The 22,002-nt window shown below is 37.3% G+C and overlaps 1 protein-coding gene across 2 annotated transcripts in view; it reads right to left on the bottom strand.

Moving 5' to 3' along the window:
* LOC134794871 (uncharacterized) overlaps nt 1-22,002 on the bottom strand; it is a 162,202-nt gene that overhangs the window by 82,881 nt on the left and 57,319 nt on the right. For both annotated transcript variants that reach the window (XM_063766680.1, XM_063766679.1), the window contains exon 11: nt 18,716-18,860. In XM_063766680.1, the coding sequence (XP_063622750.1) occupies nt 18,716-18,860 (145 nt within the window). The remainder of the gene's footprint in view (nt 1-18,715; nt 18,861-22,002) is intronic.

Below are 22,002 nucleotides of genomic sequence, written 5' to 3'. Positions count from 1 at the left end.
TCTAAAGATTGGCCCATTAAACACATATGTAGAACCTAAAGGATATGTATTGTTGTTGTGTCGCACTACACTTGTGCAACAAGATAAAAAACGGCAGATTTTTTTTTTAATGCAACAGTTAGACTTGTATTTTTTTACCATCATTTTTTCTTTTATTAATGTTTATGTTCTAACTAAACATAGATTAATAGATTTAGACCAAGAAAAGTCTGCAGCGATTTTGATAGCCCACGCAGTGCAAGTGTCATTTTAAACGTCAGACTTCTATGACGTATAAATAACACTTGCACTGCGTAGCTATCAAAATCGCTGCAGACTTTTCTTGGTCTTACTCTAAAGCCTTTTGGCTATTATATACCCAGTTTTCATAATCAAGTCAGTTTCAGTCTCTATTAAAAATCGTTATACACAATTACACACTTACAATATAAAGACGCCGGGCCATGTGCGCGTATAATAAACAAAATAAACCTAAACAAAAGACTATCGTCCCGTCCGTACTGTCGTCACACCGGAGGACTGCACAACGGTAGGACGATGACGCGCCGGCGCCGCGGCCGCGCAGACGCCACCGCCGGCGCGGCGCGTCATGCCAGGTCATGCGCAGGCGATTAATATATGGATATACCTAGGGTAAAGTAAGCCTAACTGGGGGCACATATGTATTAGTAATATTAATGGAAATAATGGAGATTACAATTGCAATTGTGATGTAGAGCCGTTTTAATTGTGTCTGGAATGTAGATGTCTTACTAGGGCTCCTTAAGGCCTGTAAATAGTAAACTTTATTTTACCTAGTAAAATATAGGCTTTGGCTGCACGGGTAACATTGGTAGCTCAGACATCTCAGTTATAGCAGAGGCCGGTTTCACAAAACCGTGCGTTCGGGGCTCGTCCAATACAATGACATTTCGCTGCCCCAATATTACAGGGTTCTATGTTTCACTTTAATCGAACTGAAATTTGAACATTGTCACAGTGATATTAAGTCGAATTTCAACTATCTTGAAAATGTAACATAGAACCCTGTAATATTGGGGCAGCTATTTCCTTTAGGCATTTTAGTAAGTTGTACCTAATTTCGTGATATGCTTGTTTTGAGTAAAAAATATAGTAAAGAAGAAATTTCAGACTAGAAATTTCAGTATTCTACTCAATTTAGTGTTCAATATCGATATATATCCTCTCTCTAGTAGTAGCTATACCAGTTGCTTTATATTCATGACACATGAAGTTACTTTTTAGGGTTTCGTACCCAAACTAAAAACGGGACCCTATTCAGTACTAAAGATTCCGCTTTCCGTCCGTCAGTCTGTCACCAGGCTGTATCTCATGAACCGTGATAGCTAGGCAGTTGAAATTTTCACAGATGATGTATTTCTGTTGCCGCTATAACAACAAATACTAAAAACAGGATATAATAATTATTTAAGTGGGGCTCCCATACAACAAACGTGATTCTTTTACCGTTTTTTGCGTAATGGTACGGAACCCGTCGTGCGCGAGTCCGACTCGCACTTGGCCGGTTTTTACACTCGTCCCAGTCTCCATTCAGACGGACAGACATAATCCTTTTATTATACTTAAGCGACGATACGCTTTCGGCCTTACCAGACTTAGCAACGTAGCCAACCCTTAATTTGCGACTTAAAGTGTAAGTACATAGGGTATGTTTTTGAATGTTTGTTTATATTTGGCTGTATATGATTAGGAGTTAGTGACGCGACATGAAGGCGACAGACAATTTCACGAGTGGTGTAGGTCGTGAGTTTGTACGGTCATTGTGCATTAACTGATTAGTTTTATTTATTTAAACTTTATTGCACAAAATACAAAAAAAATACAAATGGCGGACTTAGTGCCTAAAGGCATTATCTTACAGTCAACCATAGGACTAAACAGAGATGTAATTAAAATGGTGCAAGAAGAAACGTAAGAGAATTTAATTTGGAACTATTGCAAACAAATGAGTAACAATAAACTACATATACAATACACAAATAAAATTATTAAAATATATAGTTTTGGCTTATGTTCGATTCAACATATGTGTCGTTATCAACTTATCACAAAGTTATCACAGGCAAAAAAAGATCATTATCGGAAGCTCTTACTAGTATAATGCCCACTACAAATAAATTGCGTCGAAAGTTTTGCGGGACCTTCGATAATAGTCATTGTAAAGTCCTCTTTGTAACGGACACATAACTTACATATCATTGAACAAGTTGGGGGCATAGACTATTAGGAATCCTCTAGACGGAGTTTAGAGCAATTATTTCATGAAACCGATGCTGCCAAAAATACTGGGGTGCGGGGGACGAGGTGAGCGAAGTCCCGTGCCGTGATTGGTCCGTTCAAAGACACGGACGTCACACAAAGACACTTTCGACTCGAAAATGGAGTAAAACTGCCGTATGCGTGGCAGAGGGAGTAGAGCTACTATGCTCAGTCTGGAGGATGTCTTGTCTGTGATTGGGGGTAACACATCTCATGTCAAGAGTTCACCGGGCGTATTGACAGGGTAGGTACTGCCACCAGTAGGATTAAAGTTCCCTACGAATGCGTTTAAAATGTTTCCAATTATCTTATCTTAATTATTTATGAATGGTAATGAGCTTCGTTAACTGACAATGTCGTTTTCATTTAAGGTAAAAAAATTAGGGAAAAAAGCATTGAGTTAACGTAAGGACAACTATATCCCAAAGCAAACCCTCTTGTACAGTCGCCATCAGATATATCGGAGCGGCCGAGGTGCTCATAAATATCTGAACACGCACTCTAACGCCTTGACGATAGTACTTTATTTTAGTGTGGAATATTTTTTACCAAATAAGAATAACTGCATTTAAAAAATCTTATTTTTTGTAATTCTGTGAATCCTGGGTATTACGTCCACGTTTTAAGGTTTTAAAACGTGGTTCTCTTGGACTATCCAATAAATTAGTTAAGGTCACTGTGGGCAAGTCCGTCTACAAGGCAAGTCCGTCAACACATTATAACTTTTGAATTTGAAGGCGTATGCGACTTTGGAGTCCAGTCGATTAACCAGTTTTTCGCGCTAGTTCCGTCACTGTAAAACAGATGGCGCTGTGACAACCAACTTCAGAGCAATCCGCCTCAACAAGTCATTTCGTGTTTTGAAGTCGAAGTCATAGTGCGACAGCCGTTCGAAAAAAATTTGTTAAAAATAGTTTTTGAAAAGATTGTGCATCAGAAAGTAACTAATGTAGGTAGCATAAGAACCAGTTGTCTTTATCCTATTTTTAAAATATCAGAAATTAGCTTAATTTTGTAATTATACGTTCCACAATGTATCATATTAAAATTTGACTAAGTTGGAAAGTCCGTCTATTATGTTCAAGGCAAGTCCGTCATATGCCTACTTACTACTTTCGTTAAATCAGAGATTACCAACTGTTTTTGCGACTTTAATATTATAACGATTTGATAAGGTATCAAAAAATCCTCCTGACTTTGCGCATGATGTTACTTTATTAAATTTTGATCTCAGTAAATTAAAAGAAACGATTAAAATTCATTTTAAAATTACTATTGATCTTTTATATCGGAAATCAAAAAAATAATTATGTTTAATTATTTGCCAAAAAAGGTTTACAACCTCATTTTGGTAGTATGGTGGTGGCCGGACTTGCCTTTGTTTTAGAAAAATGGTGTTTATTTTGATTCTGAACCGTATATTAACAAGTTTAAAATACGCACAAAATAAAGACCATCCCTCACACACTCAAAAAGACGGCAAAGTCTATCCATATTACAGCACCTGTAGTCTATAATAAGTTGCCAAAATTTATAACAGAGGCTGTAAGTGATCCAAGTTTTAAATATAAATTAAAAAAATGGCTTATTGAGAAATGTTTCTACAGTTATAAAGAATTTATTGAACATAAAGAAATAACATTCAATAATGTGTATGAATATTAAATTATAACACTTAAATAATGATGTATAAATAATTGCAATCTATTATCTTTATAAGTTGTGACCGTAATGAACAAATAAGTTATATGTAAATAATATGTAAATAATGTCTTAGTTATAATAATTGAATAATATGTAAGTTGTGACCTGTAATTTATCATTACCAATAAAAGATGTCTATGTCTATGTCTATGTCTACACTTTTCATTGTCTTGATCCGTTCTTTTTAGGAATTTGAATACGAACATATACGCACCCATAGGTTGGCTGATATCATAACTAGACTAGAGATGGGTAACTACCCGGGTAAATACCCGAGAGCGGGTATTTACCCGGTAAATACCCGATATTTACCTACCCGCGGGTAAATACGCGGGTATTTTCGTTTTTCTTCTAAATTTGATGTGTTTAATGGTATGTGAGTATAAATAAGATTAATTTAAGTATTTTTTTATAATGTTACATACAATGTATGTTCAAACTAAGTACGAAAAGGTTGCTATGAGGTGAAGTTCGATTTTAACATATCAGTACAATTATGAAAATCGTGTAAAATCATTCCCTGGGTTCCGGAAATGTTTTAAAACGCTTTTAATATACATTAGAAAGATGAAAATAAAGACTACTTATGAATGATAATAAAAAAAAATTGTGCAGTATCACAACTTGGGAAGATCATAAGTCAAATACAGTTAGTTTTAGGACAAAAATGTATATAACCTTTTTTGTAGAAAATTATGTCTACTTTAGTTTGTACATACAACACTTTTCGATATTAATGACAGATTCCAAGTTATATGAAAAAGTTCACTTTTACCCCCCTCCCCGCAATCACACCCCCGCCGACCGAAGTTGGAATGTGTATTATCAACGTATAAGTACGATAATTTACTCGAATCTAAAAAAAATACTCTTATGAGGGCCTTTTTTTAATATTTATCAAAATTGTACTAAAAATTCCTTAGTTACAACTGCAAGTTTCACTAAACCATTTCATTTTAAATGACACACAATAATTACAACCATTAACTCGGTTTATATCTCCACTTTAACACAAATCGACATGTGCAACAAGAAATGAATCTACCCGTCCATTTGGGTAGATACGGGTAAATACCGGGTAGATGGGTATTTACCTGGGTGGGTAAATTGGGTAAATACCCGCGACCCATCTCTAAACTAGACGGACTTCCCTTAAACTGCATGGGAAGTCCGTCTACTCGCCGAATTTTAAAAAATGCCATTGTTTTTGCTTAATTTGTGCTTGAAATGATCTGTCACTAAGGCTAAACTATTAATTATTAAATTTTTCATCGTATTCGGCTACAAGCAGTAACATAGGTGAATAATTAACGGAACTAGATCACTCCAAAGTCAAAAAAAAATAAAGTATGCCGGACTTCGCCACAGTAACCTTATTCCACAATGTATATGCTAGTGATGATTATAGTTATGTACTTACCTAATACATTATGCTTCCAAGCATGTTCACAGAAAAGAAACCCCAGGCCTTGAAAATCTTAAACTATCTCTAACATAAATATTAATGATGACTAAGTCAAAGAAATGCTTCATGTAAATGCATATGCGTCTAGTAAGACTAGTTATTCATACGTAACATTAGTTCATTGGGAACCCGTTTGAGCTTAAAGGTAACCTGTGACCTGTGACCCGTGACTCCTAAGCTCGTTACTTATTACACGCTGCATTTTGATACAAGCGTTAAATTAGTTAAAATCAAATTCTGTGATTAATTTTAACATTGTATGGTAAGATAACCTTAACAATATACATAGATATACACGGTGGTTGCTCAGTATAATCCCAAAACCTCCCTGGCAAGTGGCAACGGGAATGCATTTATTTTTTAGCCACCCTATATAGACATATATTTATTTATTTCTCATTGAAAATTTAAATACTATTTTTCCATAAAAATATCAGAAATTTACACAATTGTGGTACTTATAGTCTTTGTCAGGTGTCAATGCATAGGTTATAGGTATATCTTTGAATTTCGCAAAACCACGATACAGCAACCAAAATTATCGCTTATAGCCTGCAACCTGGCTAGAAATGACCCTTTGTTACCCCCACAAGCACCCAATAGTAATGTTATAGGACAATGAAGAGTCGTTTTCATTACGTGTTCACCGCAAGCAATCAACTTGATTAGCGAGAAACCGCAACCGTTGGGTTTACAGTTGTATGTACAGTCAACGGTAAAAATATGGGTGTAGACAACTTACTCAAAAATATGTCCCACAGTTCTTAATTCACTGACATAAGAGTTATGGGACATATTTTTGAGATGATTTGTACACCCATATTTTTACCGTTGACTGTACCTAGAAGATAGGTTCGTTTTGCTTAATACTCAAAGACAGAGCCTCAGATTTCCAGTAGACATCTACATTACAGACTAATGATGATTAGTGGGGTATTAGTTAAAAACCGGCCAAGTGCGAGTCGGACACGCGCACGGGGTTCCGTACCATTACGCAAAAAAACGGCAAAATCACGTTTGTTGTATGGGAGCCCCACTTAAATATTTATTTTATTGGTTTTAGTATTTGTTGTTATAGCGGCAGCAGAAATACATCGTCTGTGAAAACTTTCTAGCTGTCACGGGTCATGAGATACAGCCTGGTGACAGACAGACGGACAGTGAAGTCTCAGTAATAGGGTCCCGTTTTTAGGGTACGGAACCCAAAAAATTAGAAACAGATGGTTAGCCGGTTTTAAGTGACCACAACTCAAAGAATACATGCAACATAATTATTATAATTAAGTTACTACTAAAATTATTTATGTCCTCAGTAACATTTTCAAGTATTGTTGCTAATGTTATAATGTAGGTAATTAATACTACGTGTAAGATGTAAGTACGTAGATCGTTGGCAAAGGTAGAATAGAAGTGTTTGGAAGGTAGTTTAGTGATGAAGTGATGATGATAGGATAATTATACTAAATTAGTGTTTACTAACTACCTACACAATGTAACGTAAATCAATCTTTATCATGTTTGTTGACTGTACCTACCTATAAAAGGTACTTTATTCTTTATTCAGACAAACAAAAAGTATAAGTTTACAGCTACATCCAAGAGACTTATACTGTTAAATACATAGAATATATAGTCAGTATTATAAAATTAGTACACTTGTATTACACACATTATACACTTTTCGAATTATCTCTAGAATTAAACTTATTATGTATTAAGTAGTTACATAGAGATTTAAAAAAATCTGATGTACTTACAAAGAAACACACACTTTAATCAAAGATAAAAGTGTTGACAGAAAAGTATCTTAATTATGCACGTAGCTATTATAAATTCGACTGACTTGTCTCAATTTTGGATATTTACAACGTTTTATGCGTAATATGTGCGAAATAAAAAAAGACAATTTCATTGTGAAAGGCGATATCAGCAGATCACTAAAATTTATAATTTAATCACACATCTAACCCACTAACCCACTTCGGGATTTAAACTCAATTGCGTTACGAACGAACATAACAATATATCCTTACTTGAACGCGCTTTAATAAAAAAAGAAAAATGGCGGCGGACCGGCGCCGGCGCAAGTTTCTTTGTACTTTTTTGCGATTGTAACGCGAATTACTAGATTTCTTATTTTATTTTTCGATATATAATGCACTTTTAGTGCTTGTTATAGTAATTTTAAATGGCAGTGCAATTAACTCGGCTGAATAATGACTTAATATAGCAGAGTAATGGTTTTTCTCGAGAAATCATGGGAACTCGCTTTGAAAGTCTAATTAAAAGTTTTTAGACCACGATGCATAGGTATGCACCCATAGGTATAGGTATGCATGCACGTACGGTTTGCTTCGTCTGATTGTACGTTGTCACAGTCATAGAGAAATAACTAGGCATAGAGTGCTCACTCCATACATCAGTTTTCTTACCAAAACGCTTATTATTTTCGTAGGCACTTGCACCATTCCACTAACCCGGTATTAACCGGTTAATCGTGGAGTTACCATGGTTACCAGTACAATTTGACACTGGGTTAACGGTTTAACCGCTTAACCCCGGGTTAGTGGGATGGTGCAAGTGGCCCTTAGTCGACTAGCAGATTTATCAGTAAGTAGGTACTGCTTAAGCGTTTTTGGTAACAAAACTGATGTATGGAGTGAGCACTCTCTGCTTAGGTACTTATTTCTGTCACAGTAGTCGAAATAACACCATTGCCTACCTTAATATAAGGTCTACATTTTATTAATAACTTTTTTAATCATTCATGCATTTAAAATAAAGTAATCACTAACTATTAGACTTGGGCCAAAGCTAGTACCTACCTACTTAGTACGCTTTCATAACCTCTGGCAATTTTAAATTAGGTACATATACATGCATATAGGTACCTACTTACAAGCCAATTCGGATTTTATTTATTAGATCTTTTTCCAATATGATACTGATCTGCCAGTGTCAAAAGTGACGTGGTTGAAGAAATGTCACTTTTGATTTGACACTCGCAGATCAGTATCACATTGGAAACCGATCGAATAACTAAAATTCGAATTGGCCTGTCATTTAGAATTTCGTAGAACATTAAGAAATTCTACACTTACGTTCTAGTGCAACGCCTATTAAAATTAAACCACAACTGCCACCATTTATCATTAATTACAAATGTTATAAGTTATTATAGATCGATTTAGCTACCATGTTCCGTGTTCATAACTACAGACGCGATCATAAAAAAGTATACACATTCTAACTTTAATAATTTAATGTCATAAAATGTATACATGTTTATGACTAACTGTACCAGAGCTAACCGCAAATTATTTTATTTCTATCTTTTTTAGAAAGGTCTTATGTGCCTTCAATGATCTGATTACTAAGCGACTTTTTGTAGATAAACTAGGTATCATGATATAATTGGGTTATAGCTATGAGGAAGCATTGCGGTGAATATCTTAAGCAATTTAAATATTATATTTAGGAATTTTAAACATTACATTTTTTTTATTTGATGAATTTCACATGAGCAATATGCCGTGCAAATCTTCTTACTCAGTCAAGTTGTCATCAGATAACACTACGCCGGCTAAGCGACTTCTGCTACCATACATAACTTACTCGTATTGTAAGGAATTCACGTCTGTTCTGTTGTCTATACCTATCATAAACAGACATTCTCCTCTGGAATTCACGTACGTCTATAAGATTGCTTCACGGCAAGTAAATTAATATTTATCCACGCTAGCCGTCACGAAGGGCGCGTGAAAACAGTAATCAAGAAGGAAATAAAAACACGGACAGACAAGCGCCAGCCTGAATAAGCCGAGGGTTCTGTAGGAAAAAATTGATTGTAAATTTTATATAGTTGGACCTAATTCAGATACATAAAGTAACTGTGAATACAGTGCAGATATTCAGTAGTAGTAGGGCAGTATTATAGTCTTGCTTAAAAGAGCGGGAGGCATTAGAATTAGGGATGTACCGACTAGTCGCCGACTAGTCGGGAAAGCCGACTATCCGGCCTCGTTTGTAGTCGGCGACTAGTCGGCAAAAATGGCCGATTAGTCGGCACTTTATAAGTGACAGAAAAACAGGGCAAAAATAAATAAACAGCAACTATTTACCTAAGCTTTTCACCTATTTTACCCAAATTCCTATTTAGGGTGCTTACGAAAATTCTGTTCGAATTATTGACAGTGTGGTCGCTATCTTATGTCCGATTGTCAGGTTGTCGTATGAAATATAGCCTTAGGTTTTTTTTTAATTTTTTAGCTTTACCACCTTTTTTGCTTTTAGGTAGATGGATAGCGCGACGATAGGGGTAAAACGATTGTTTTTAAGTGCATCTGAACCGAACTTAGACGAAACTAATGATATGGCCGACTAGCCGACTAGTCGGCCGACTAATCGGCCATCCGAGCGCCGATTAGTCGGCTAGTCGGCTAGTCGGCCAAATCAATAGTCGGTACATCACTAATTAGAATGTTATTGACAGCTCATGTGAAAACAGGTTTTATTTTAATCTTATACTCTTTTTTTCTGTAGATATACTATTTTTCATTATGTTATGTGATAGGTACACAGTAAAAATATTTACGTCACCCTAGGCCCGTAAGTGTGATTTTCCTTCCTGGCCAAGGCAAGACGTAAAACTTTAGACAAACCATGCACGGGCGGTAATTCGTAAAGCCCCAGATCGCATATTTATGGCCCTCACCTTCGGTTCGGGCCACAAACAGCTGCGATCTGGTGCATTCACGAATTCACCTCCCTAGGTATGTAATGTACTATTATATACTTCTTTAAGCGCCTTAACAGAAAAGCAAGCATTGCTGTTTTGTGCTACTTACTGTTTATGTCGAGCATAGTTACCAGGTGGGTCGCAATCAGAAATATCGGAGCGGCCAAGGTGCTCACAAATATAAGAAAATGTCGCTATTGTCAAGGCGCTAGAGTGCGTGTTCAGATATTTTTTTGCACCTCGGCCGCTCCGATATATCGACTGTACCTAAAAGTACCTATACTTATCGCCAGATACTGCTAGGAAGTTCAATACTAGGAGTCAATACTTTAGGTTGCAGCAGAGCTGCAGTTGCAAGCGTCGCCCGTCGCGATGGTTTTCTATAAAGGCGCACGGAACTCTAATGACCAAGCGATGGTAACATTGCGAGACCGCTATAAAAACACGTACTTTCAAACGTACACGAGTCGTGGACGTGTAAAATGCTGCTGACAGTCTGATGATCACTTTTACCCCGATCATTATAGTATTTTATGCAACCGTTGTTTAAGAGAGGTCAAAAAAGGCTAGTGGCGTGAGTATAATAATTTGAGGCGAAGCCGAAAATTGTTAATAAAAAGCCACGAGTATTTTTTGACTCAGTTAAACAACGTTGCATACAATACTTTTTCTACGACCAAGCACTTTGAAATAAAATTGTAAATTTAACAAATATTTTTCATGTCATGTAGTTGAAGGCAGCAAATTTTTAGTGACTTCTTGGGCTATCACTGATATTTCTTCAGGCGTAGACACAAAGTTTTCATCTTCATCCATTTTAACTTGAAAGACACTGTTTTTAACACAAATGTCAAGTTTTTATTCGACAACCACAATAACCACATTCAAGAAGCAGCACAGAATGGAAGGTACGAGTGGGAAAATGAATGAATGAAATTGAAAAAAAAAACAAGTCTATGGTTCACTTATTTGTCAGAGATGACTTTTAAAATAAAGTTGCCAACATTGTATTTCATACAATATTTTTTAAGTGGTCATTACACGAAGTATCGAAAAGTGCCAAAAAGATACTGCGTGTATGCACAAATGCGTTTTTGGGGAATAGACTAAAGACTAAAGACTTGTCTTGACAACCATAAAGTAGCTAACACACTATCGCACCGCACCAAGGTCATTGTGGGACGCACCCATAAGTAAGAGGGAGAAAGAGATATCGCTGTCTCCCTCTTACTTATGGCCGCGTCCCACAATGACCTTGGTGCGGTGCGATAGTGTGTTAGCTACTTAAGGTAGGGTTTTAAAGACGCGTGCACGACCCTTTAAATGACAAATAAAAGTATGGGAGTAGAAAAAATAAATTTTGAAAGGGGTGAAGAGTGTTGATTATTTTCTTCGTAAATTATATGAGTTAAGTAAAATGAAAGGCCTTGTTGGGCACAAAAATTACTGAAACGTTCAAAGTGCATAAATAGAATCGTGATGTTACGGTCTATCGGATTCCCCCATAAATCCCCAATTCGTATTCGATTATCGTGGGGAAAGTATAGCCACCTCTTGTGTAATGAGAGGAGGCCTGTATCCATGCAGCAGTGAGACATATGGTCTCATCAGAAGATCAGCGCTGGGAGTCGCCAGCAATATGCTGAGATGAGGCCATTTCGTGCCACTTACCTTGTCCTATTCAAATCGGTGTGTCCCGTTTTGCTGATTTTTGCACGGAATACATTAGATGTACAGTTTATTTTGAAGTTTGCATGTTAACGATTCTTTCGATATTTCAAGCACCATCTTATGGCATCGTTGCTAATGTTCTAATCACGTGTATCTCATTATACAGAGAAGTGTAATTGTACATTTAATTGCACCGCAGTGTAATGAGGTCAGCGCGAGAATTCGGTACAACAGGTGATAGATGGAGTTAAATGATGGTGATTTTGATAGTGAAATGCATGGATCTGATACATGAAAAATTTGAATTATTTGTTTAATATAATATTTTTTTGAATATATAATAGGTACTTACTTAAATTATTACAATTGCTACAATACAGCTCGTTTTTATTTTCTGTTTAGGTTTTACTGGGTGCCCTGAAAGTTAACGTCATATCAATTACCTAATTACATACACAACTTTAATATGACGATCGACTGAGTAAAATATAGGTAGGTATTTGAGATACCTGTCGTTAATAAATAAGTTTGTTGTTTTTACTGTCTTCTACATGTTTACTTCTAATAAATATATTAAATTAAAAATCAACTCGAATGTGATAATACCTAATCCAAAGAGTAGCGTAATTCCGCCGTAGGTAATCTAAGTTTCATCAAAAAGACACGGATAAACGGCCAAATCAAACAGTGGGAACGCGGCAGAACATGCTGTTGATGTCTGAGACCTATTTACCATTTTTATAGACATTGTATCCTCTATAATTAATATCTACTCTTTGATATAAAGTATGCAACCGTTAGCACGAGGCTTGTAACAAACCCATGTTCCTTTCACACGACGATTGCGAAAGGTCGAGCCCTTTACACGCCTCTACTGCACAACGTAATTACTTTTTCATATTAGATTTTTATAAGCAGCGAGCAGCAGTTTAGACACTGATATTATTCGCATACATCATAGTCTAATAAAACATGGTCTTCCATTCCCAGAGTGACACGGGGCTACGTCACAACAACATGGCCGCTATATATAGCGCTATCGCATATTATCATATAGCGCTGTCCCATGATGACGTAAGCCCGTGTCAGTTAGGTGACCTAGAAAAGACGGGAATGGAGTACCAGGCGGAGTATATTATTATACCATGGCATACATCTGCGTAACGGCACTATAGCGAGATACATAGAAAGTAAGTTACGCACACGCTAGCGAATTAGTCAATGTCAAACTCGCGTTAAGGCTATAGAAGAAGTACCTATTTACAATAATAGTTCATAAAACGTCATCGTCATAGCAATACGAGTGAGTATATTATGTGGAAATTTTGCTACCAATTTATTTTCTTGAAATACTTACCTATTACCTACGATCTGTTAAATGGGTTTATATAGGTACCTATACGTACAGAAATTAAAAGTAGGAATTATAGCAAACTGGCGGTCGTAAGTACAATCCCCGCCTCGTATCAATGGCAATTTCAATATCATATGACATTTACCCGTTGCTTTCCGGTTAACTAATACAACGACGCGAGGAAGCCTGCATATAGATATTCAAAGGTGCATATTTAGTCCACGATCCTAATTAGCCAAAAACCTTTTATACAATAAGAAGAGGTCTGTGCATTGGCTTGGCACCATAAATACCATAATGATACCAAAACAGTTTCAGAATAATTATAAGCAAACATATAAACAACTTTTATGACAGCCTATCACGACTACCGTCTCGATGGAGATTGATCGGGCCGTAAAAATTGCTTCAACATCAACATACCGATGGCTGATGCAATTATTTATGCGGCCTATTAGCGGCTGTTAAACAGTCTAATTGAGGCACTATGAGATAAGTTTTTCTAGCAGTAGACTGATTATGCAGTAGTCGAGTTAGTGGGCCAGTGGGGTTTTACATTACACTTTGCTTTCAAATTTGGGATTTTTAAGAGGACGAATGATTCTCCATACAAACGAAGTCCTCAGACTTCGTTTGTATGGAGAATTTTCCTCCATGGATATTCACATTGTGGAAAATATTTTTACATAATTTGATGTCCGCAATCCGCATTGGGCTAGCGTGGGGACTATAGCTCAAGCCCTCTCGCGCATAAGAGGAGGCCTGTGCCCAGCCGGGCTAGCACATGATTGGCACGACAGTATCTCGCGGCGAGATAGACTACCCGTCATTTTTTAATTAACATAGTTAAAAACTTTTTACAAAAAAAATCAAAACGACTTCAAAAAGGATGAAATAAAATATTATCCTTTTTGTAGTATATGCGTTACCAACTGATATGTTTGAAGTCGGTGCCAATCCAAATTTTGAAGCATACCATGATTTTGGTGCGATTCGATAAGGATGTACGTTGGATTGCCTTACACGACGACAATGAACGTACTTTCTGTAGGTACAGTCGATGTTAAAAATATGTTTACACTTTTCGCCTTATTACAAAGGAGTAAGGTGCAAAAGTGTAAACATATCTTTGACGTCGATTGTATCTAAGAACGCATCTCAGAACACACGATCAAACCTTTTTGGCGCAGTCTGTACCTACCATGTTTATCGGCACATTAGTGGAAATCCAATGCATTTTTTTCCGTCGTATTTTTTAAAGAGCATTTCTTACTAATGCTCGAACAGTCTATAGCACGCAAGTGTGAGATTGGGACTGCGTTATTTCCTGTCCCTTATCCAGAGGACTACATTTGAAAATATAAAACAATTTAGCCATGAAAAGGCGACAAAGAGGCAGACAGAATTACTTACACATTTATAATAGTTATTAGTACAGTTCTGGGTGTAGTGGGCTTTCAGTGTCGGATCCACCCAGTCGGCTTTTTGGCGGGGGACAACCTAGTTAAAATCACTGATGCCCATGAACTCTCACCAGTGGCTCCTCGTAGCTGTCTGCACGCAGCTGCCACACCCCGGGCAACCACGTCGACTCATGGGCCAAACCTGGTAGAGGGGGGTTTAGGTGCTTGCACCTAAGCCTTGCGGTCGCTCCCCGCATAGTGCATAGTGTCTGCTTCGGCTGAGTAGCAGTCCACCACCGGTGGCGAGGCAGCTAGGCAATTGTGGATGGCCTGAAGGGTAGCGATAGGAGACCTGTTATCGCTACCTAGATACTGCATCTCTGCTTCTCTCCGATCGTAGCGGCTATCCGTTCCATTGGAACAAGAGGGGTAGGGACAAGAGGGTGCGTCTGTGCTTGCGCGAGCACTTACGCACCATAATATATCCTGCGCAGCGGACTGTTTCTGGGTACTGGTAAAAAAAAAATTTAGTACAGTTCTAATGGGATTTATAGCCATAAAGACACAACAAAACATAGCAAAACATTGGCAAACAAAAATTTAGTACTAAGAAGTTTGATCCCTTTACACGAAAAGAAGAAGAAGCCATAAAGCTGATTATTTTTGACTGGTATTGTTACTACTTGGCTTGGCACCGACTTCAAACATATCAGTTGGTAACGCATATACTTCAAAAAGGATAATATTTTATTTCATCCTTTTTGAAGTCGGTTTGATTTTTTTTGTAAAAAGTTTTTATTTTTCCATCTTTAGTATTAACGCATTTTTAAGAGCGCGACGCATGAATGAAAAACAAGATCATGTTTAACACTAAATTCGTGTACCTAATGTACCTATTACTTTAATAAATATGTAATCAGGAATTTTCTCGAGTCCGTCTGGGAAATTATAATTTCTGTCACTACACTAAATCCATCCTCCGCCCGCCACTGACCCAATCCCTCAACGCCCCGATCACTCAACCTCACAGCGCATCAACCCCTGATCCAGGAACCCCTCGACCGTGAACCAGCAACCCTTCAACCGCCATTCCCCGACCCCTTAATCCCTGACCCCTTTAATCCTAACCCTAACCCCCGATCAGTAGCCTTACCAGCTTACCACGAGTTTGACATTGATATATTCGCTAGCGTGTGTGTAACTTACTTTCTTTGCATCTCGCTCGTACTGGCATATTAGTGCGAGCGAGATGCATAAAAAAAAGTTACGAAGACGTTAGCGAATATGTCAATGTGGTAAGGCTACTGATCGGGGGTAGTGTCAAACTCATGGTAAGGCTACAGTCGCACTACATCAAATTGGTGGTTTTCGGAAGCAAATGCTCGAGTTACTTTAGAAAACACCGAAATCACGTTACACGTGCCTTTAAGAATTGAGGAGTTCCCTCAATTCCTCATGGATTCTATCATCAGACCAGAACCAAAAATAATACGGAAACACCTTGGAGGTAACTTCTTCCAAACAAAAAAAGAATTACTCAAATCGGATCACAGGTGCCGGAGTAATCGCTGAACAACTACATTTAAAAAAATCATCATCATTATCATCATAACCATCATCATCATCAGGTCTACTTCATCAAATTGGTGGTTTTCGGCAGAAAATGCTCGAGTTGCTTAAGAAAACACCCAAATCACCATGCTTGTGCCTTTAAAAATTGAGGAGTTCCCTCAATTCCTCATGGATCCCATCATCAGAACAGAACCAAATTAATATGGGACCAACTTGGAGGTAGCTCCTTTCACACAAAAAAATAATTACTCAAATCGGACTACGGATGTCGGAGTAATCGGTGAACGTACATAGAAAAATAAAAAAACATAGCCACAACCGAATACAGAACCTCCTCCTTCTATGAAATTGAAGTCGGTTAAAAAATGACGGGTAGTCTATCTCGCCGCGAGATACTGTCGCGCCAATCATGTGCTAGGCCTACAGCAGTGGGACGTACATAGGCTGAATTTATTATTATTTATTTGATGTATTTTAACCATAGCTATGCCCGACCGTTTGATTTTGTTCGATGTTAACTTTATTATAAGAGTAGTAGCTTTTAAAAATTTGTACGATCCCTGTTTTTCGCTCCTAACTATTATAGGTAAGTAATAATAAAAATAAATGTGTAAAGATATTTTCATTAATGTTAATATCCAGAGAGGAAAATGGGGAATACGTTTGTATGGAGAACCGGTTTCGAGGCGATCGTCCCCTTTCGTCTCATCTAATGTTATTTTTACTCAGAATCACGAGTTTTTCGATCCTACTAGGAGAAAAAAAGGTGTACAGATTGCCACGTGAATTTAGTGATTGAAACTATACAGCATAAAACAAAAGCTAGAAAAAATATCTCTAACAAACTTTTGACTTTTAAATAAAAGTATAAAATTCAACACGAATCAAAAATACCTACAGCATCGTAGGACGTTACCAAACATCGGTAAAATATGCCGCTGGATTTTCGGTCGGGATTTTTTGTTTGCAGTCTGGCAACCCACTGGCGCGTATTGCCATATTTGCTGCGCAAACAGAAAAATCGGGAAAAAGTATGGATTCTCGCCTCCCCAGTGGTAAATATTTTACGCGGGCAAGAGCACCTATATACGTTTATAGCCAATGCTTAATTTCGAGTTTTATTTACATATGTTGCATGTTTTGTTTGAACAAAGAATTGATAAAATATTAAGTTTATGTAGGTATTACTCACCTGTAATAATATGTTACTCTTAAAAGGCCGAAAAAATACGTGACACGCTAATGGCTTTACAAATAAGATCGTGTCGTGTCAGATATTTTGCGGCCTTCGTTGAGTAACATATTATTGCAGGTGCCTGTAGGGGAGACCGAGGTGAGTTGTGACAGAGGAGAGTTGTGACATTGTCGATTTTTTGGAATCTAATAACTGTTAGTGAGCTCGCAACAGTGTGCGTTTGTTAGCTCGCAACTTGAACTAACAAACGCGCGCTATTGCGACCTAGTTTTTAGTTAATAGATTCCGAAAAATCGACAATGTCACAACTCTCCTCTGTCACAACTCACCTCGGTCTCCCCTACTAATAAGTTTACTTTGATAGTCAATCGGAAATATGATATCTACAACAGAAATGGGGAGAGATGGAACTGAAACTTACTAGTCGAAAATTATAGATTTTGACTCTCTTTGTCAAGTTTAGTCTGAAGCATTTTGACCGATCCTTTCATAGCACGCCTCATACTCACTTAATTTATATGTCCCAATTAATTGAGTGCCTGAGGGAGACATAGATCGACTCGTCCTTAAATTACCAAAAAAACAAGTTTTTAATGACGAATTTCTCAGTCTGACCTGTTACAAACTGTTAGGTTAAGAGAAACCCTTAGCGAATGTTAAAAAGTTGTCGGTTCTCAGGATCTGCTTGCTTGAGTTAATCTACTAAAGCTAGACTAACCTGCAAAAGGCATATCACACACGTATAATGAATGAATGAATGAATGAAAATCTTTATTTCAGGCAACTAATGGCCCATACATAAATACCTTAAAACTAGCATACATATTATATAAAAATATATTTTATAACTAAACTTTTAAAAACTAAACACTACATATCACATTATGGCTGCGATGCATTTACGCAACCCCGCAGTGTCAGGGAGCCGGCCGCGGAACCGCCGAAACTTGACACCCTTCGGCCAAAACTCCTCCTTGGTGAAGGTCGCTAGATGGTCAGTCGGAACGCTCACCACAAACGAATTAAAATTCGCATTGTGTCGAGATTCCAATCCGACACAATGAATCCGGTCTTCGTTTTCACATACTTTACGATGTCATCGACCTTCGTAAGGTAATGTAGACGGGACACATACAGCAGCGTCGACGGTGTTGCAGGACGCAGCAAATGGTTCGGTCCAGTCGGTGCGGTACCACACTGATTCTGACGAGCTGGTTTTCGGTAGGTACCTATATACTTCTTGACGCAGTCGGTGGCGCCGCTAGCTACAGACGCCACGGACATGGCGCCTCCGCTCCGTGTCCCTCCGTCTGTCCTACTATATTAAACTAACCTGCAAAAGGCACGTCGCACACGTACTCCTCGACGCAGTCGGTGGCGCCGCTAGCCACAGACGCCACGGACATGGCGCGCAGCAGCTCCGTGTCCGTCTGGCAGTCGCGTAACAGCTCACGGAGCATGGAACGCCGTTTGTATTCCTGCGGACGGAAGCTTTGGTCTGATACTGTATTTTAGTGAGACGAGTTAAGGGGAGATAAGTTTTAAAACTAACAAAATTTCATTGGCAAGTATCACACCCTAAGTTAAGACACAACGAGACGTTGTATTTAGATACCGAAATTTTATTATCTCCCTTTCTATCACTCTTGCCTATTCGAGAAATCGAGGAGCAGATAAAGAAATTTCTACCTTCGTATTTCGCGGGAGGGCCTCTAGTCCTATAATTAAAAATTAAAAAAATTGTTACCTATATATTTCCATGCTATTTTTACTTCTGTGTGCTCTGTGCATAATTCCATTTACACATCATTTGTTCCATTGTCATCTTGGCTAAGCCCCCAGCAGCATCAAAACACAAGCTATCCCTCGGGTCGGGTCGTTCATTTTTCAACGGAGTTGACCACTTTCATTTAAACCTTGTTTATGACATTATGTACAGTAGGTAAGCTGCAAAGTTAAGTAGCCCCCCCTGCATAGAAATGCAAAGGGGATTCACTTTGCAGCTTACTGTACCTCCTAATTTTGGGGAGTCGTACTTAGGTACTATATTAGTGTTAGCTACTTCGGAACTTACAGTACGATGGTGCAATAATGTGGGTGCCTTACATATTGCTCTGTGAAACGATTCAGGCGCAGAGTTGCACGCCGCACACTGTGACTGGCAGTTATTCGCTTTGGTTTCATTGCATTTAAGTTTCGTTTTACCCATTTAGCAAAATGATCTTTAGGAATTGAAATTTAGCACAAATAAAGACAATGCCTTGTGTTATTTGGAGCAATGAAACCAAATTTATACTTAACCCTTAAATGCATGATTTTTTCTTTTTGCCCGAAATTAATATATGTATCACATAATTGTTTGCCGATTCTAGGAAAAATAGTAAAAAAAAATATAACTTCGATTTTCACTGCGAAATCAGTGTTAGAAGTTGAATTGGCTAAATCATATTTAGGTATGTGAATATGTAATTTTCAGTAATAGATATATGATTTTTTTTCTACCATTAGAAAGGTACACTATTTGTGATATACCCATGATAAAGTTTTTAATTATTAAATAATTACAAAACCCGAAAACACCGTTCCAAATCACATACTTACTAAAAATTATCAACTTCTGGATTTTTCCAAGCTTTCCGACTTTTCGTCTTAAAACGAATGTAATTTTTATTAATTAAAAATATTGCGTAAATTTAACCCTTAAATCATTACCCTACTACCTACTTGACGTTTGGTATAAAGGTGTGTTCATTTGTTCAAGAACGTAAGCCTTTGTTTTTAAATCTTTGAGCTGTCTAATGCTTTGTAGACATTTGGCAACACTATGCATTTAAGGGTTAGGGGGCCCGCTGATTACCAGTCCGCCGGACGATATGGGCCTGTCAGTAAAGATAATTTGACAGCTCCGAACAACTGACAGGCTGATATCGTCCGACGAACTGTTAATCTGTGGGTCCCTTTAGTTTAGAGTTTAGAGCGCTCAGTCATTTATGGCGTGGCTACGATAGGGCAGGAAATGAAATACCTTAGAAACTTTTTATCGAATTCAACCTGGGATCCTACTCGTATATAGGCTAATTAGAACTTAGTGTCACACTACTAGGCAAAGTCGAGTTTAACCCCCTTATTCATAAAACTTTACGGGCCTGATTTAGTTAAATTATGTTTTATCCCTTTCTTACAAATACATAAGTCAAAATGACAGATAAAGACAAACGAGTATTTCTGATATTTGAGGTCTTGTAATTTGTTTATAATTTATTTATTTTTGTGTCCAATTTAAATGGTGACCTATTTAACTGAATTTTGTTTTATAAAATTCAAGATGAAATTTAGAATTTTGTCATAATTATGCCTATTATACGTATGAATGCGGTTGACAGCACTGTAATCTTGACTATCTTTGAATGGGAATACCATACCAAACAATATTAAGATAATTAAAAAGTCAATCTTTCAACTGGTTTCATTAGTTACTTAGTTAATAAAGAAAAAGTCTAATGTTATCCTTATCCCCTTTTCCCTAGTTTGATAATCGTTGTTGCTGTTGTTGTTGGCAACTTAAGACGAAACAGGAGCTGAGTTTTAAATATTTTAGGTAAATATACCCGTCTCGCTAACGGAAGCGGCACCTAAAAGTAGTGCGATAAGGACAAGGCGAAAAATCCTGCGTAAAAATCTCAAAAATCGAGGTTTCGTACTCCTCTGTTTCCTCCTCCAAAACTTAACCAATCGTAACCAAATTTGGAAATCTAAATGATTATGAAATTATCTGTGTCGGACCGTTTTGCTTTTTTGGCTAATTCATATCAGTTTTGAATGCCACGCCTCTCATTGCGGCATAGTCAATTAGGCCATTTTAGCCATTTTTGAAGGGCTCTAGCGCTTTAAAAAAACAAAAATATCAAAAAAGCAAAACGGTCCGACACAGATATTGACAATATTAATCTGTGTTGAAAAAATCATTGCTCTAGCTTCAAAAACCACGGAGGAAAACGAGGAGTACGTTTGTATGAAGAAATGACCACTCCCGTCGGCTCTTAACCCTTTTCCCGGCATAGTGCACCTAACGACCACATACGCGCCAATAGAATTTCAACCTTAGGAGTCCAATGTATGGTTTATATTCGACTGGACTTTCGGGAAAAGTGACTTATCATTGAATTAATCATCAAAGCTGCATTATATAATATATTTGCATTTTTTGGGAAAACCTTGTAGTTTGGTGCGGCCTGGAAAAGGGTTAAACTAGGTCTTATTTGCTATAATTAAAAAATACTGACAATACTTACAGGTTCAAGAGTTCTCCGTGAGTAGGAATGAAGATTTCAGCGAACATAATAAAATAAAACAAAAAATAAATGACTAAGTAATTTATTAAAATCGCAAATTAACAAAAATAATACATGACCAAGCTTTAAATAACAAATTGAACAATAAAATAGGACATAGTTTAATTTAGGGTAAACGACTCAGTTGATAGCCATTTTAAAGAAAGTTGTTACTACAGATGTGCGGAAAGTTTCCAAAAAGATCTCTGAAATTTCAGGATAATTTCTAAACAAACTAAAGAAACTTTCATTTTGGACGGAAAGTTTCCAATAAATTCTCTGAATTTCA

Source organism: Cydia splendana, chromosome 11 (genome assembly GCF_910591565.1).
Source record: "Cydia splendana chromosome 11, ilCydSple1.2, whole genome shotgun sequence".
Taxonomy (NCBI): domain Eukaryota; kingdom Metazoa; phylum Arthropoda; class Insecta; order Lepidoptera; family Tortricidae; genus Cydia; species Cydia splendana.
Note: the sequence above shows the minus strand (reverse complement) of the source record. Positions and strands in the feature narration are given on the sequence as shown.